Source organism: Eumetopias jubatus, unplaced genomic scaffold, assembly GCF_037043125.1.
Source record: "Eumetopias jubatus isolate StellerSeaLion01/CBP00866 unplaced genomic scaffold, mEumJub1_p1.0 scaffold_7, whole genome shotgun sequence".
Taxonomy (NCBI): Eukaryota; Metazoa; Chordata; class Mammalia; order Carnivora; family Otariidae; genus Eumetopias; species Eumetopias jubatus.
The window spans coordinates 30,280,503-30,299,100 of NW_028274813.1; the positions used below are offsets into that span (position 1 = coordinate 30,280,503).

The 18,598-nt window shown below is 38.8% G+C and overlaps 1 protein-coding gene across 5 annotated transcripts in view; it reads right to left on the minus strand.

Moving 5' to 3' along the window:
• Nucleotides 1–374: 374 nt before the first annotated feature.
• PCNX1 (pecanex 1) overlaps nt 375–18,598 on the minus strand; it is a 151,497-nt gene continuing 133,273 nt past the window's right edge. For all 5 annotated transcript variants that reach the window (XM_028126302.2, XM_028126212.2, XM_088024557.1 and 2 more), the window contains 10 exons: nt 18,030–18,283; nt 15,950–16,180; nt 15,204–15,304; nt 14,313–14,463; nt 7,823–8,053; nt 6,410–6,684; nt 4,784–4,989; nt 1,492–1,934; nt 939–1,079; nt 375–732 (listed from right to left, as the gene is read on the minus strand). In XM_028126302.2, the coding sequence (XP_027982103.2) occupies nt 592–732; nt 939–1,079; nt 1,492–1,934; nt 4,784–4,989; nt 6,410–6,684; nt 7,823–8,053; nt 14,313–14,463; nt 15,204–15,304; nt 15,950–16,180; nt 18,030–18,283 (2,174 nt within the window). In that variant the 3' untranslated portion in view covers nt 375–591. The remainder of the gene's footprint in view (nt 733–938; nt 1,080–1,491; nt 1,935–4,783; nt 4,990–6,409; nt 6,685–7,822; nt 8,054–14,312; nt 14,464–15,203; nt 15,305–15,949; nt 16,181–18,029; nt 18,284–18,598) is intronic.

The window sequence follows — 18,598 nt, forward strand, 5'->3', positions numbered from 1 at the left end:
AATCTCAGACTTTAGTGCATTGTTGTAAAAAATTAGTGCAGTTTTCTCATTAAAGTTTTTAGCGCTCAAGGAATAAGATAAATCTATGTCTGTTCATAGTCTCTTTCACTGTACATTAAACGTTCACACTGCTAAATGTCTAACTGAAGGTTTCTATACTGGTCTGTTCTTAAAAATCAAGGTAAATGGATTTCATGTTCTGTGACAAAACATGGCAATTATTTTTGGCAAAGAAATTAGAAAAATATGAGATCGTAGTTTAGAAATGAAGAGCTTGTTGATGTAAAGCATAGGCAATACATAGGAAAAAGCTTTTTTTAAGGATGTATTTTTAACAGAACTTTATCCTTCATGCAAAATGTTTTCTCGGTAGCTAACTTAAAAAAATATTTCAGCTTTATTTGGGGATGGAGACAGTGACAGGAGTCAGGGTGAAGGGCAAAGGAGAGGCGCTTAACCAAGCCCGCTCTCCGTCCAAGTCTCTCCCATACAGGAGCAAAGGAATACCTGCAGGCATCTTCCACGCTCTCCTCTCTTTTTCCAATGTCTTGGAATGGAGAGGGCAAAGAAACGTAGTTATAAAACACTGGCTCACACTTCGGCCCCAAGTTCTAGTACCCCCGTTTCAATGACAGTCACATATTTATCATCAATCTGGACCAGAAGTACTGTCTTGTCGATGTGGGATCTAGTACCTGGATCTCTGCTGCAAGGCACCCATCGGTGAATCACCTAATGATTCAGAATACAGTAAGTTAGTGAGAGACCTTGAAAACATTCACAAAATTCACGCAAAATTAGAGGTAGTAATTCTGTTTGGTAATTTAGCAAAAGGTACATTTAAAAAAACATACGCATAAATTAGCCAAACACATGCAAACAAGTCAGTCAGGCTACAAAAAAGTGAGAGCATGGGTCAGCTTCGTGAGAGAACTTACATGGCCTTCCATGCCCTCCTGAGGACTCCAGTCTTTCCAGCTGTTTCTCCCAGCTTTTAACCGAATAGACTCCTCAGGCCACTGCAGCTCTTTCCTTTTTGACAGGTTGATCCCATCCAGAATCTGACTGGGATCGACAATCTATATTGCAAATAAATACGGGTCATTTCCAATTCAATTTTTTCTCGATGATGACAAATTACATAATATCAAACAAAATTTCTCTCACAGACTCTTTGCATCTCAAGTTCTCCACTGCCTGTAACTAAACAAAAAACAATCTAGAGGACCACCTCCTGAATTCCTTTTAGCCTACTGGCTGACCTTACTGCAACGGCCACACGACAGCAGCTGAGCAGGGAACAAAACCACTGGAATGCTACCTGCTTTCAGTTCTTTACACTGGCAGAAAAATTTTTTTCAACATTCAAACATATCCTAGTCTTCAGACTAAGTAAGAGGAAGGTGTGTTCTCATCAGAATCCTTTACTCGACAAACAAGAAGTAAAAACAAATGTGACACAAACAGCACAAGAACCATGTGCTTACTCACTTGGACTCGGTAAATCACGTCCCCCCTTTTGGTGTGTGAATTATTGGCAGGACTTAAGGTGTTGCCTGGCTGGGCATCAGTGGCACTGCTCTGACCTCCCTCTGTCCCAAGAAAGCCCACGAGAGTGTGATGTTTGCAGGCTGGGATGCTCTGGCTGGAGCTGCTGGAAGAAGGCAGGCCATGCTGCACACAGGCCATGCCGCTCTGACCGGAGGGCTCCATCTGGTTCACCATAGAGAGGCGGGACTGGATGGAGGACGGTAAGTTTCGAAGTGATATCTGACTCGTGGAAGAGCGCCGACAAGGCACAAATCCCGTGGTGGACATCCGGAGCGACGAGTGCCGGCTGCTGTAGCAGTAAGAAGACTGGCTGGCCACTGAGGCACGAGCAGGGGACTGTCTAACCAGGCTTGACTGTACGGAGTGGGAGCTGTGGCTAGTGCCTAGCGAAGGATAAACAACAACAGCATTCTAAGTGCAATGATTCAAACACGGGGTGTTTTGGGTTTTTTTTTTTTTCTTTGTAGTTTCTAAGAGATTTTCCCTTAAGTAATTACTTGGTCAATTCACTGAATTTAAATTATACCTAAAACTTTTTTTAAAAAAGTTTATATTTATACCTACAACTTTTTAAAAAAAGATTTTATTTGAGAGAGAGAGTGCAAGAGAGCATGCAAGCATGCACATGCACAAGTTGGGAGAGGGACAGAGGCAGAGGGAGAGAGAGAATATCCAACAGACTCCCTGCTGTACATGGAGCCCAATGAGGGGCTTGATCTCCTGACCGTGAGATCATGACTTGAGCCAAAACCAAGAGTTGGACGCTTAACTGACTGTGCCATCCAGGCGCCCCATACCTAAAACTTTTAATGTTGTCAAAAAGAAATAAATATCTGAGATCTGTTTTCTTGTGTGGTTTTGATAATAATTTTAATTTGCTAATGCTATTTAAAATTAAAATTCTGGAACAAAAGCAAGACATATAATTTCAGCAAATATCAGGATTTAACATTGAGATGAATCCTAAAATATCTTCCACAGAAATATTTCAGAATAAGAATAATTCTTTAATATTTCAGAAATGAAGTATCTCATGAAATGAGACCATAAGAAATATTTATTAAGGATCTACTAAGGGGCAAGATCTGTAACTACTACTTCTCAAAAGTATAGAATTAATGTCCTTTCAATCCATTCCAAGGACAAACTGCACAGTGTATAGAGAGATGGTGATACCACATTGTAATTTTCATATCCATTAAGGGATTACCACTAAATATGAATTATCAGTGATACTGAATAGCAGGTCCTTCTGTGTCCTTTTTCAAATGGCTTGATATGATTCCTCAGGTTCATCTTTTTCCTGACTTTTAACAGTAATGTGAAGATTAAGAAATAATTAACTATATTGAAAAAATTGCTCCATGTACTTTCTATCTGAAAATAAAGAGCTGATCAAAATAAGAGCATTTAAAAAAGCACAATGAAAGTTCTAGCTTTTCACTCAGAAGTTACAAAAGAACATACAAAATGTTGGTGTAATACAACTATTTTGAGTCTTAATTCCAGTGCTACTGGATTTTTTTTTTTTAACTTAACAATAAATGTCTTAAGACTTCATCTCATTCATGTGAAGCAGTAGGGGAAAAGACAGTACTGAATCAACCGAACCAGCCATATGAAAACAGATTAAATATGATTCCTACTGCATACCAGGTGGATGACAGATCTTGTGTAAAAAGAAAATTAGTGAAAAACAAAAACAGAAAAACCAAACCCTCATGCCTTGGGATAGGAAAAATTTTCTTAAGTAGGATATAAAAAGTACTAATCATAAAAGAAAAGATCAGTAAATTGCTCTACACTTTGTCAAAAGAAGAGGAGCCACCCTTCTTAGGAAGAGAATGGAAAGACAAGGGATAGAATGGCAAAAGGTATTTGTAGTACAGAAAGCTGAGAAAAAACTCAAACACAAAATATACAAATAAGAAAAAGATAATCATGGAACTAGAGGGTATTATGCTAAGTGAAATAAGTCAGTCAGTGAAAGACAAACATCCTATGATTTCACTCATATGTGGAATTTATGAAACAAAACAGAGGAACAAAGCGGAAGGGAAAAAAAATAAGATAAAAACGGAGAGGGAAGCAAACCATATGAGACTCGTAACTGTAGAGAACAAACTGAGGGTTGCTGGAGGGGAGGTAGTGGGGGGATGGGGTAAATGGATGACAGGCATTGAGGAGGGCACTTGTTGGGATGAGCACTGGGTGTTTTGAGTGATGAGTCACTGGATTCTGCTCCTGAAACCAGTGCTGCACTGTATGTTAACTAATTTGAAATTAAAATAAAAAAAAGAAAGAAAAAGATAACCAAAGAGAAAAATGGGCAAGAGACTTAATAGGTACTTCAAAAAGAGGAACAGGTGATAAACTGATTTAAAACCTTCCAATCTTAGGTATCAGAGCAATGTAAATTATAACAATGAATTAAAGATCACCCTTCTCCCGTCCCTCTCAGCAAGCAGGGAGCAGAGATGGGAACTGATAATACTCCACGCTGGTGAAAGGTTACAGGATGGGCATTCCGATGTATGACCGGGGAGAGTGCCAATTTGTCCAAACAAAACAAAACAAAAACTTGCTAGAAAGATTTTTGGCATTATGTGTCATGAATCTTAAATATTCTCATAAACTTTGACTTAATGATCGCATTTTTAAAGTCTCTAGCCCAAGAAAATAGTGATTACAAAGTTTATTATAACATTCAGGAGAAACCAAATCATTGTCCAATGAAAGAGAAGTTAAATAAATTATACTAAATATTACTAGCCTTTAAAAATGATACTTTTGAAGAAATATTCCAAATAATACATATATTTAATATAAATAGGATAATGTCCAACCAGGAATCAAACAAAACATTCTTTTTACATATTCCAAGTAGGTATACAGAATTCTCTCTCTTTTTTCTTTTTGACAGAGAGAGAGAAGAAAGACACAGAGGGAGAAAGCGAGCACACACCCGTGAGTGGGAGGGTAGAGGGGCAGGGGACTTGGGGGGTGGGGGTGGGGAGGGACAGAGGGAGAGGGAGAGAGAGAATCCCAAGCAGGCTCCACGCCCAGTGCGGAGCCCGTCTCAGGGCTCAATCCCACCACCCTGAGATCATGACCTGAGCTGAAATCAAGAGTCTGACGTTTAACTGAGCCACCCTGGTGCCCAGCAGATAATTCTCTTTATACACACATACTAAGTGGCTAAGTTCAATACATACTTTTGTTTTCACGTTACCTAGTGCTGGAGGATAAGATGTGACCGGTGGATGGAGTCCTGCTCCCGACCCTGGCGCTGGATTTCCAGTGCTTCCCTGGGACACACTGCTATGGGGGTCACTGGCACTCGTGGCATTGTTGCTGGTGCAGGACATCCCACCTCCAGTGTCCCCATCTTCAATATTGCCACCGCTGTTACAGCCAGCCCCACACCCTTTCCTTAACCTAGGAACACACACCAGAGTAAGCAGCATTACCCCCCGATCCCTTCAAGACAGGTGTCTTACTCTATTTCTAGCTATTCTGAATGGTTAATGCCACAAATGTTCATCTTTGAAAGTCTTCATGGTGCAGTCAGTATTAGAAACACAAAAAAAACGGCAGCTATGTTTTCAAAGAATGGCCTAAGAACTATCCCCCCCTTATTCTCACTGCCTCAATTCTTCCCAATCTACCTTCACTTTTTATCATCTTTCCCAATCTTTTCATCTTTCCTTAGCCATAATAAACTGCACATAACAAAACTGTACCATTAAGATAGCAATAGGATTCTTGCCAGTGCCTGTTCAGTGCCTCTGAAGTGTGCAACTTCTGAAAACCTAATTTCTGCTGTAGGACACTTGGAAGAGAGCTGCTGCAATCATTTTTCCTTTTTTTTTTTTTAAATGTAGGGTGACCAACTATCCTGGGTTGCCCACAACTGTCCAAGTTTGGCACTGAAAGTCCTGCTTCCCAGGACACTTCTCAGTCCTGCGCAAACCAGCACAGCTGGGCACCTTAATCTCTACACCATTTCTCTCGAGGGAAGAGAATTCAACCTCTTTAATGCAATTCCAGTACAACGGATAATTGTTGAAAAGAAATTTCTTCGAACACCACTGTGGTTTATGTTCTTCTTTCTGTTTGGATAGGGACTGATGTTAAAATGGTGCGACTTTTTTTTTTTTTTGAGTATGCCTGTTGGAGAGTTTGCCACCCTAATCCCACATTCTGTTTTTCTTAAGTTCTGTTATTTAAGGATCTAAACAAAAGCCTGTAAGAAATTGAAAAGATACTCTATGATTTTTCTTCACTATCCACCAAACTATGATGTTCCTATACTGAACACCATAATCTACTAGACAAAAGGCAGAGAAAAAATTCATGTGCACATTCGAAGACATGACAGATTTGAGATCAAAGTGATGACTGGATTGTTCAAATGGCAGTAGTAGCACGTAACTAGGAGTTTCAGCAAGTACGGCGTGCTCCCCCTACTGCTAGAATGGAATAAAACAGCAGGTGAGCAACTTGTTCAACTGTGTTAGGTTTTTCTCTAATTTGCTGTTTGTTGGCCCACACATCCTAACAGTGGCACTATGCTGCAATACAGAGTTAAAAAACTTAATAGAAAAGAGAACTATTCAAGATTCTACGAAATGCTGGATCAGTGGTTCTTAACCAGAGTTGTACATGAGATTTACCTAATAAGAGTCTGAGGATAAAAATGCCCAGACTACTTTCTAAAGTTCCTGACAGAATAGGTTTATATTGTGTCATGGCATCTGTATTTTTTCTATAAGATTTCCAGGTGATACTCATGCAAACTGCCTCGATGAAGAGAGTCAGAACACACCACCACTGAACATGCAACCACATAGCTCACCTGTGCCAGGTTGACACTATGAAGTTTCTGATATTTCCCAAACTGATAGGTCCCCCAAGGATTTCTTTAAGCTGCTCATGGCTGTCAGAGTAAGAAGTTGTCAGGGGTGAGACAAAGATTGGGTAGCCAATAGGCTGATCACAGGATGAGTTTATCATGTTTCTCAGAGCTTGTTTTGCATTTTGGATGCTACCTCTCTCTGGGTTACGGTTACGTAGAAAAACAAGCTCTTGCTGTTGTCCTGCCCAAAGACCTCGGACGCATTCCTTATTAACCTGAAAACCAGAACACATGGGAATTAGGTGAAGGGGCCAAGAATGAAATTCATATAAACAGAAGAGTATAAATGGGAGGGATACAAAAGACATATGAGAACCAACTGTGAAAAGCAGGAAACAAATACAAGTAGGTCACATTTTTTTTTTTTAATTTATTTGAGAGAGAGAATGAGACAGAGAGAGAGCACGAGAGGGGAGAGGGTCAGAGGGAGAAGCAGACTCCCCTGCCGAGCAGGGAGCCCGATGCGGGACCCGATCCCGGGATCATGACCTGAGACGAAGGCAGTCGCTTAACCAACTGAGCCACCCAGGCGCCCAGTAGGTCACATTTAAACAGGAGTTCATCAATTTTCCATTGTCACCAGTGGGCTGTCAAATAATAAGCACACGTAGAACTGTTTTCCCTGGTCTGTCTGGTAAAAATACGAAGTTTTCCAAATCAATAATGCACTGAATTTTATAATTGAGATAACAGATATATTTGACAGAAAGGAGCAGTAACAAATATTCAGAGTTAAAAGGATGTTTGTGACTTTGCAGGTTGATTAAATGAAGTAGATAAAAAGTGAATCATTATTAACTATTAAAATAAAATTTCAGAAATTATGTCTCCTAAAGCCGTGAGATGTTTAAAAAAGCAACAAACAAGGGGAGGTAGGTGGGGGGAAGGGATAACTGGGTGAAGGGCATTAAGGAGGGCACTGGATGTAATGAGCACTGGGTGTTATATACAATTGATGAATCACTAAATTCTACCTCTGAAACTAATTTTAAAAAAGACAAACAAAAAAACAACAAAAAGTACAAGCTATGGTATTATTTTGCAACCTGGAAATCAAATTAGCAATATAGTGCTGATCTTTTAAGAAGAAATGCTGCCCAGAGAGCATATATAATAGATAAAAGACTGCCAAAACAGAAATAAGCAAAAATTTTAAGACTTTATGGCACATGAGAAAATTTCAGAGGATAGAAAAAATTACAAAATAAATTAAGTGCTCATAAACAATCAATGCTAATGTAGTATGGTCATTTTTTTTTCTATAAAAAGAATTTCACTTTTTAAAGTTGGGATAAGGTTATCTAACTTCCATTTTTTTTTCCCCAGATACAAATAAATGCTTCAAAAACTTACCTTAATGACCCTGAAGCTCAGATAGCGTCTATTCAGCATGATGATCTTATATTCATTGGTGCCATCATCCATGACATGCCGCAGAGCGAGAAGGGAGGGAGAGTTGGCAAGGACTGCACTCCGCCATGCAGGGTCCCCTTCATGGGCTATTACGAGGTTCTTTTCATGAGACACAATGGCTTCATAGAGCACAGTAGGGTCATCATACTCATCTGGAGAAGTGAAATGATCCTAAATAGAGAAATAAAAAATATAAACTTTACAGGAAGAGAAGGACTTCCAGTGGAATCATAAACACTTCTGCAGTTACTAATCAGTTACTAAATGAAAATTCTGAAAAACTGGTTTAATATGAGTATTTCACATCCGCACATATTATTATTGTTGGAGACAGAGAGTCTTAAATTTAACCAGGTTAGGAATTAGCTCATTATTGCCATACTACTTTTTTTTTTTTTTTTTTAAAGATTTTACTTATTTGACAGAGAGAGACACAGCGAGAGAGGAAACACAAGTAGAGGGCGTGGGAGGGGGAGAAGCAGGTTTCCCGCCAAGCAGGGAGCCCAATGCAGAACTCAATCCAAGGACCCTGGACCATGACCTGAGCTGAAGGCAGACGCTTAACGGCTGAGCCAGCCAGGAGCCCCTGCCATACTACTTTTGTAAATTCTTCAACCCAACCCTATCTTCTAAGTTTTAAATAAACAAATATTTTTCCAATTTTTATATATTTTCTTTTTCTCATTTAAGTGGGGTTTTACATATCTTCATTCACACATAATTTTTTTCTCTTCAAGGATCATCTCACTGGTATCAGTTAAGGAAGGCTAAGCTACATAAAAGTTCCCTAAGCAGTATTTCTTTTTTTTTTTTTAAGATTTTACTTATTTATTTGACAGAGAGATAGAGCCACAGAGCACAAGCAAAGGGAATGGCAGAGGCAGAGGGAGAAGCAGGCTCTGCACTTGAGCAGGGAGCCTGATGTGGGACTCGATCCCAGGACCCTGGGATTATGACCTGAGTCGAAGGCAGACACTTAACTATCTGAGCCACCCAGGCGCCCAGTAGTGTTTCTTTTTAACGAGGCATTTTTAACATAAAGCCACATCTCTAGAATGATTCCAATATAGTATTTTATCTCATGTAGTTAAGATAATAAATTAAGGGTCCTAGTCCTAAAGAAGCTAGTCAAGTCTTCCCTGAGAAATCTCCTGGTCTATGTAACAACCACTGCTGCATTCCACAAGCCGTTATTTAATACCTCTCATGTGGGGGATTCTATGGCAGAGAGCATGGATGAAAAAGGCCTATGTGGAATCTATCCCCCCTTCAGAAACAGTGCAAATTAACAGGGGATCCAGGACATATACCCACATAACCATAACACGAATCTGAACTTCTGAAGTGAAGAGTATACAATCGTACGTATTCATAGTTGGGAGGTTGATAAATTTTTACATGCAGGTAAAGTAACTCATTTCTACTCAAGCCAAGTGACCAGACTGTGTGTGATATCTGAGGGGAGATGGGTGAGTGTAAGAAGGCAAGCTCCCCAGTGATGCACCTCCACATCTAGCGACTAGCCTATATGAGAATAATAAAAGTATTCACTGTATATGTGAATAATGCTTCATAATGTAAAAAGTTCTGCAACACGTTTTTTCCCTGAACTTGCCAAGCAGGTTCAGTACATACTACCGGCATTTTGCAAATATCAAATCTGAAGTTCAAAGAGTCATAGCTGCTTCCTAGGTTTGGAAAGTTAGTAAATGATTAAGCCAGGACTTAGAACACACGTTTAAAGAGAATTTATCATTCTGATTTTTAAAAGTATATGATTACAAATGTTAACTGAAAAACCTGTCAAGTCTAGCTGCTGTGATTAGGGAAGTTACACAATGCAGGTGCTTTTGAACTGGATCTGAAAGGAGGACAATGTCAGTGGCTGGAGATAGGCACTGTGGGGGACAGGGAGAGAGCTCCAGACAAGACATCCTACAGGGGAGAAGCACAGGCCAGTGAAAAACACAAAGGTGATTATAGCCTAAAGTCTCTCTGGGGAATTGGGTTTCTATTACGTTGCCAGGCAGCACTGTGCTAGACCCTGGGGAAAGAGTAGTGAGCACGACAGATACAAGCACTGTTCTCATGGAACTTAGGGTCTAGTTAGAAAATACTAAAAAAAAATTAGAAAACTAGCTTTTAGCCAGATTGTGGAGCATCTCCCCTGTACCTTTGTCCAGATTTCTTTTACTGATCTGGTGCACTCCCCTCTCCAATGCTTTGAGCATTGGTTCTTAACAGCTCAGTTATTCCCTCCTCTTAGAACTACCTTCAGTTGATGGAGCTGCCTGGGCAGGAAATGCCAGGGGAGGTTTGTTCCCTACTTGGGTGTGGGGGACTCAAGGTACACCATGTAACTCCTGGTGACACTGACACTCTAGAACTCATTCTAAATCCGGTGGAAGCTAGAATTTAGTTGAAACACAGTTTTGCTTAGCTCCTTCCCTGTTCTTTCCTGCTTCCCTCCCTTCCTTACAAATTCCCCTGAGGGCACCCTGTCATCTCTGGCACAGGAATCCTGGACTCCAACTCTGCGTCTAAAGAACGTGCGTGGCCTAAGCTAGAATTTACAACTTACAATACCTCTGTACATCATACACCAACCCTCCTGACCTTTCTTTTAAATACTGAGCTCACTTTCCTATAGCAGCAGATAGCCAGACATCATATGATGTGCTCTCCTTTAGGAAACAGTTCCTTTAGGGAAGGAATCCTATCTTTGTATAGTAGTGTTGGTACAATTTTTGAATGGAAAATAAAAGTGCAGACAGACGTAACAGTTATACTCTTAATAAAATGGACAAAGTTGGAAATTATTAGGCATGCCAAAATGGAGTTAGCTGAATCTTGCTCAAATATTTCTTTTCACTGGGCTTAAGATAGTTGGATGACTATTGTTTTAGAGGCAAAGTATTTGAAACAAGCAGAATGTCCATGAATAGGGAAATGGCTGAATAAACTGTAGTTTAAAATTATATCCTAGAATACTATAGAGCCATTAAATAAATATGTGGGGTGCCTCTATATGTGCTTACTTAGAAAGTATCCATGTTATACTAAATGGGGGGGGAAAAGCATGTGTTACAGATCATTTTATGTAGCACAAAGGAAAATATTTGTACATATAGATGGAAATGTCTATGAACTCAGGAAAATCAGAAAATATATGCATCAAATTACTGGCAGTGACTGTTTCCTGGAAGGGCCATACAATGGTATGGGGTGATGGGAATACTCACTCTTGGGTGAAGCTCACTTTTTAACGGTTTTCATTATTTTTCAAATACAAAGAGAAAACGTTCCCAGTTCTGGGAAAAGTTTTCAAAGGCATTTTAAAAATATACTTGAAAAGTTACAAGCCAACGCACAGGATATTTATTAAAAAAAAAAACAAAACACAAAACTCATTCATTTTACATTCACTGGCTGCCAAGCCTCGTGCTAAGCAACGAAGATATAAAGATTAGTAAAAAATGATCCCTGTCCTCAACCACACACTGTAAGATTTTTGTCATATATCACTTATAAGCCAAACTGGACTTTGATTATTTTATTTTTAAAGATTTTATTTATTCATTTTAAGAGAGAGAGAGAGAGACAGAGAGCACAAGCAGGGGGAGAGGCAGAGGGAGAAGCAGACTTCCTGCTGAGCAGGGAGCCTGACTTGGGGCTTGATCCCAGGACCTGGAGATACGACCTGAGCTGTAAGGCGGACGTCCAACCATCTGAGCCACCTGGCACCCCTGATTAGTTTATTTTAGTTCTAACAACCATGTAATCTTCAAAGAGACTAATGAAAAAGGTAAAACAAATAAGGAGGTAAAGTGTTTCACAAAATGATTAAATAGAGGACAAGAGCAGGCGAACATGTGAAAAAGGCAATCTGCTTAATTTCTCTGAGTTCTGAGTCTTCACCTACCGAACTGGGATGAAAACAATTTTCTGGATTGTGGTGGTATTATGTATGTGAGAGCACTAATATGCTGTACAATACTGAACATTTACTAAATATCACAGAGATTATGACCATTTTTATTTATAAAGTAAAAACATAATACAGTCAATTGGAGAATTAAAAAATAAAAAAACTGTAAAGGAAAAAGTAAAAATTAAAAACACCTACAAAGCGTGCTAAACACACATTATCAAGGACTGTCTGAGAGGCAAGAGTTAAGAGAAATCTTATATTTCTAGGTTTCCGGGAACAAAACCTTTTCTTTACATAAAATAAATTATACCATTTTAAGTGTACAGTTACATGCATTTTGACAAATATGCACACCCATGTAATCACCACCACAATCTAGATCTAAAACTTTCCATCACCCCCAAAAATTCCTTCTTGTCTTTTGGCATTCAATCTCCACATCCTAAGGAATCACGAATCTGCTTTCTGTGGTTACAGACTAGTTAGATTTGTTTTAGATTTTATATAAATAAAATCATACAGTATGTACTCTTTTTATGTCTGGTTTCTTCTGCTGTGTATAATGTTTGAGATTCATTCATGTTGTGGTATCTAACAACAGTTCATTTCTTTCTACTGCTAAGTAATATTCTATCCCCACGTAGATATACCATAATTAGTATGTTCATCTGTTGATGGACATTTGAGTTGTTTCCAGTTTGGGGCTATTACAACTAAAACTGCTAGGCACACATGTGTGTAGACATAGACTTCCATTCTCTTACGTAATTATCTAGGAGAGGAATTGCTGGGTTGTACAGAATATGTATGCATATCCTTTCTTTTAATACATAAACTTATTGTTACTTTTGTGGGATGGGTTTTTTTGAGTATATAAATCATGAAATATGTGAGTATAATATATGAGTATGAACTTGGGAGATTACCAGGACCGATTTACAGATCTATCTTTTCTTGGCCCAAGAGTCCCTCGTGGGCAACCCAACATCTCGCTCAAAACTCAGTTAAGTGGTTGTTTCTGGCTACTGTACAGGTCGATCTCACCCTCCTCAAACGTGTATCAGAATTATGGAATTTCTCCAGGCTGCATTTGCGTTCTCTATCTTCCCCCCTGCCACCAGCTCTCCATGGCTCCCGGGTTCCTGATTCCAACTCCTTATCCCCACTGTTTGTCACTGTTGTTAGTCATGGCTAATGAGAGTGAGCTCTAGTGTGCAGCCCAAGTGTGCTGGGCCAAATATAAGGTAGAGAAACACTGTCACAGGCAATAATGCCATAGCCAAAGGAACATGTAAGGAAATGGACCTGGCAGCAACAGGGAAGAGCACCTGTAGGCAGAGACGGGGGCAAAGACCTAAGGTGTCAGAAAATCCCCTGTGCCTCAGTTTCTTCTCTGACAGCTGGAGAGGAAACACCTGTCATAATGTTTAGAATTAACTGAAGATGTTGACCTGGAGCTGTTAGGTAATCATGCTGTATAAAACAGAGTATTTCTTACATAGCAGATATATTAATCAGTGCCTTTTAAGAAATTCTAAAGTTTTAAAAACATTTTAATCTAAAGTCGTCATCTTTTTCATTTAAACACACTGACTTGGCTCAAAACTGTAAAGCTAGTCTGAAGATAGACAACTCTATTTGTTCCCAAATGTGTATTTTCTCCATGATCCTCAAAATAGTTTTCCATTTTCCACAGAGACTTTCAAATAATATATCCCTTGTCAGTAATCTCCTAAATAATACGGAACAGTGACTTTATTCTAACAGTTTAGATCACAGTAAAATCACTTGAGGAGTAATTTACCCTTTATTTGGGGGGAAAAAAGATTCAAACAGATTTGAGTACAACAGTTGCATTTTAATGAGGCTTATCATGTGGTCTTTGTCATCAGATCTGACGACTATTGTTCAGTGGAATGATTAGAGTAGCAAGTACCAGTACTTAATTTCCTAAAACAGTCTTGAAATCATCCAGGGCTCTGGATATGTATTTTGGGTCCACATTTTAATTTTATTACCCTACTAGGATTATTTAACTAAGGCTAAATCTGTCCTAACCATCTATTATTCTATGTAGCATGCTACATGAAGCTCATCGCTCAGTAACAGTAGCACTCACAACCCTCCTGAGATGTTTGTTTACCACACTGCACTGGGAGCTGGCTAACATTCCCCTACAGAAGAGGCTTGAATTACAATTATGTGAAATGTGAGGTCAAAACAAGAATTATATGGGCCAGAGAGCTTTGTTTCTAGTTTGTCACTGCTGACAGTTTTCCTCAAGTTCATGTCCAGATCAGTTACTCTCTGATATTAATATTCACATTTACCCTTAGAAACACAGGTTCAGGCTTCTAAGATCTAATATCTTGGCATAAATCATGTTCTTCTGTGTTTCAAATAATATTTCTCAAAAGGTTCCTAAGAAACGTAATTTGGAAGTCAAATGAAGAAGTGCCATTAAACACCAGTAATGCATTATAATTCTCCTCTTCTTACCTGATGAAGTTTAATGGACATGCGGATTCCCGGGACTACGACTTTCCTTAGCAATTCCATGTCAGCGAAGATCCATTCATCTCGAATTGAAGAAATACGGAAATCTCCCTTAAATAGGGCATGCAATCCATAGAGGAATGACTCTAAATTACTGTTAGGATTGGAGATAAAAATTTACATATTTTGACAAAGAACTTCCATTACACTGATTCTTACATGTGGTTGTGCATCAGAATCATCTGGGAGCGTTTTGCAAATACAGAGTCCAATGACTATACTAATGTTAGAACCCCTGAGTCAGAATCACAAGGGACAGGGGCCCATTGATCTGGGGCCCTTGTTCACGAACCACTATAGTAATAAGCCCATGAAAATAAACAATAGACAAAGAGTATATAAGTCACAAAAACTTAAATGGAAAACATGTAGTAATCACAAAAGAAATGTAAAATATATAGTATTTCTTAGTTCTCATTCAGATGCATATGTCAAGAAATTCAGCTTATATTTGTATTCCCAAAAATCTAATGTACTATATTAACTATATTAAAAGCATAAATGCTCTGGACAAAAACTACAAGGAAATATGGAAAAATAAAAAGAGGTAACTCATTAGAAAAACAGATGTAAAATAGGAGGAGACCAATCAAACTTTATGGGTGATTATTTTTAAAAATGTCTTAAATCCATTAAATTCTTATTATCAGTAGTTACCACACGTGTGATTTTTAAAAGCCAGCTATTAACCGCTTGGGAGAACTCAACTCTCAGAAGAGACTTTTGCAATAAATTAGCATAGAATGCTTCCATGAAAAGCTATTTCAGACTTTTCAGATCTACGTTATACAGCTTCTCCTACCCTCTTCCTGAAAACAGAAATGCCTTCCTTACCTGGACATATGGTGGGATGCGGTCCCCAAAGCTCTCCGTCCCAGAACGCAAAGTCCGTAACAAAGAGTCACCAGAGATGAATCTTTGTCAACATCCAGTGGCTTTAAAAAACAAAGAACATTAGTTATCAGAAAGGTATAAAGGTATTTAACAAATAGGAAGACAGTTAATAAAAATCAGAGAGGATGAAGAACTCAACTCAATTTCTAGGTCTTTAAATAGTCCTAATGACAAGAAACTTAACAAATCAGTTTAAAATGAAGTATGAATGTATATGAGGAGTTTCTTTGAAACCTTTAAATAAAATCTAATGCTTTATAATACTGGAACATACTTAAAAAAAGAAACACCTGACTTTTATAAAGTATTAGGATCTTAGCAAAACATCTCAAAGAAAATACTTACCGGCATACATCATTACTGATAATGTCCTCTCCTGAAAATACAATATTCTACCTATTAATTAGTTGTTTATGGACATAAGCTGGAGGTAGGCTATCAGCGACAGCTGCATTAGCCTACTAGCGACTATACCAGAGTAAAGAAAACCAAATTGATGGTTATCTGTGGAATACTGCTTCCCCCCAACCTCTGAATTTCTTTTTAACAAGTGAAGGTTCTCTTACCCAGATGGTCAGAAAGAAGAAGGTCTGGAAAAACTGACCTCATAATAACAAACGGGGATATTCTTTCCATCTCTGAAAAAATGGACTCAAAGAGTTACAAATAAAGTACACAACCTCTACCTTCGCTCTTCGGGAAGAGCAATACTCTATCCAGTTGAGGTAAATCACACAGAAACTCTCCCTGGATATGCCAGCCAGTCGATGGTCATAGTCTTCATCAATGTTTGGATTAAATGTTGGGTCCACATCAACATAATTTCGATCTGCACACAGACGTAGTCCTTCCTGCATTGTTTCATTGGCTAGCCACTCCTCCAGTTTAGAAGAAGTTGTAACATAGTAAATGATACCCTAAAGGGGGAAAGATTAAAAAAAAAAAAGCAAAAAACAAAACCCAAGTTACAGTTTGAATTAACTCTAATTCCTCATTAAATAAATTCCAATAATTTATACTGATTGTATAACTAAAAAATATTTTATTCTAGCTCAATACTCTAAGAAAACATTTTAGGAATGCCGTAAAAAATATACCTCAGGCCTTTCTGGATGAACACTTAAATACTTTAAAAGTCACAACCATAAATTCATCAAGACAAATTCAAAACAATTCTATTGATCTCAGAGCTTTTGAATTTAGGACATTTTAAGGAGAGGTAGAAAAACTTTACTGTGATGCATTTCTCATAGAAAGTTATTAAATCATCTTGTGATGCTAAGTCAAGTTATGGAAATATAACAGTAAAGCAATAGAAATATACCTACTTAGAACCAGAGATACAAAATGCCACATACACACAGAGACAGAGAGCACGTAAAAATTGCAAAATCACTCTATTTAGCTTCCTGAGGTTGGGTTTAACCAACCATTAATAAGACTAACATTCATCCCAATCAGCACAAATAAAGTGGTACCTAGAGGTAGTAACACAGATATGGGTCACTAAAATTTAGCATACATTTCCCTCTTCAAAATACTGGCTCTGCCTGCATGCTGCCAAATCATAGCTTGCTGTAATCTTGTAATATCTTCAGCAAAAACAGAACACCTGTATAGTAAAGAACAAACCTAGCCCAAGAGAGGTTTGGTCTTTGCCCTTGGGTGCTGGGAGGTAACTTCTATTCCCTTGCCTCTTCAGAGTCTTTGTTCCCCATGAGCTTACAGCCATGACCTCTGGAGGAGCTGGAAACTAAGGCTAGCCATGGGGGCAGTAAACCACATCAAGGTGACTAGACTCCAATAAAAACTCTACACACCAAGGCTCAGGTGAGCTTCTTTGGTTGACAACAGTCTGTGAGTACTGTCACACATTGTTGCTGGGAGGAATGGGCATTATCTGCACAACTGCACTGACAGGAGACAATTGGAAGCTCATGCCTTGGTGTCTCTGGACCCTGCCCTATACGCCTCTTCCCTTGGCTGATTTTAATCTGTATTCTTCCACCGTAATAAATCCTAACAATGAGTGTCATGGCTTTGCTGTGTTTTGTGAGTCCTTCTGGCAAATTACTGAACCAGAGACTAGTCCGTGGGGACCCAAAATTGCAGCTGGTGCTACAAGTGAGGGTGGTTTTGGAGACCTTCCAAATCTTGCAATACTTTTATTCAGGTTATTGAAAGCAGTGCAAAGCAGTGGTTAATAGCAAGGGCTCAGGAGCTGGACATGCCTAGAGTTTAAATCCCTAACTCCATTTGCTAAGTAGAGGACACTGGGCAGGTAACTTCCGATTCTTGTTTACTTGAAAAACAGAAATGGAATATTCCTTCAGAAAACTGCATAAGACATATATATGTATATGTATGCATATGTGTATTCCTTGGCCCAGTACCTAAAACATATAAGCTACATATGGTAGCTATTATTCATGAACAAATGAAGTAAGATCCACTAAAGAAAGACATAGCAATACCTTAGTAGGTATACTTCACTGACTTAATACTAGGGAATTTTTTTTTTTTTTAAATAGACTCCAGCTGGGCGTGGAGCCCAAAGTGGGGCCAAAATTCATGACCCTGAGATCAAGACCTGAGCTGAGATCAAGAGTTAGACACTTAACTGACCGAGCCACCCAGGCGCCCCAATACTAGAGAATTTATATCACCACTTAGAAGCAAAGCACAAATACATTAAAAAAAAAAAAAAAGTCTTTTCCAAGAAGAACTCAGAACTGTCAGAAGATCTACCTGGGCACACACCCTTACCTTGACATAGTAAGTGGTGAGGACTTTCCGAAGATCAAAGACTTGAAGCATAGAGGCAGCACTATTGTCAGTGATACTATAACCCTCCAGAATATACTTAGTGACTATCACTTCCCAAGCTAGCCAGCGCTGGCTAAATGCAGCATTAAATGAAAGCACATGAGGAATATGGCCAGGTTCACAACAGCAAAATCCTTCATCTTCTTCAACGCCTTCAGTAATGGCCTCCACTTCCCGTTGTTGACAGTAAGTACCTTAAAGAGAGAGAGAGACCACTGCATACAAAGAAGAAAAAAAACCATATGAAGTAGAATGCTTCAAAGACACAAGAAATTTAGGGGGAAAAAAACAAAACACCTTTAATAGTAATTGAAAGTATGTGATTGATTTCCCTTGGAATGTTCGCTAACAAACTGCAGGAAGCTCCAGAAACTAGGCATATTATATATTCACTTCCTGCAGAATCACTACATGAATTAGCACATTAAAGGTTCTGAAAATTTGTGCAGTTACCTTCTTAATTTTCAAGTACTGATCCCAAACTTTTCAAATTTGGGTTCACAATTGCA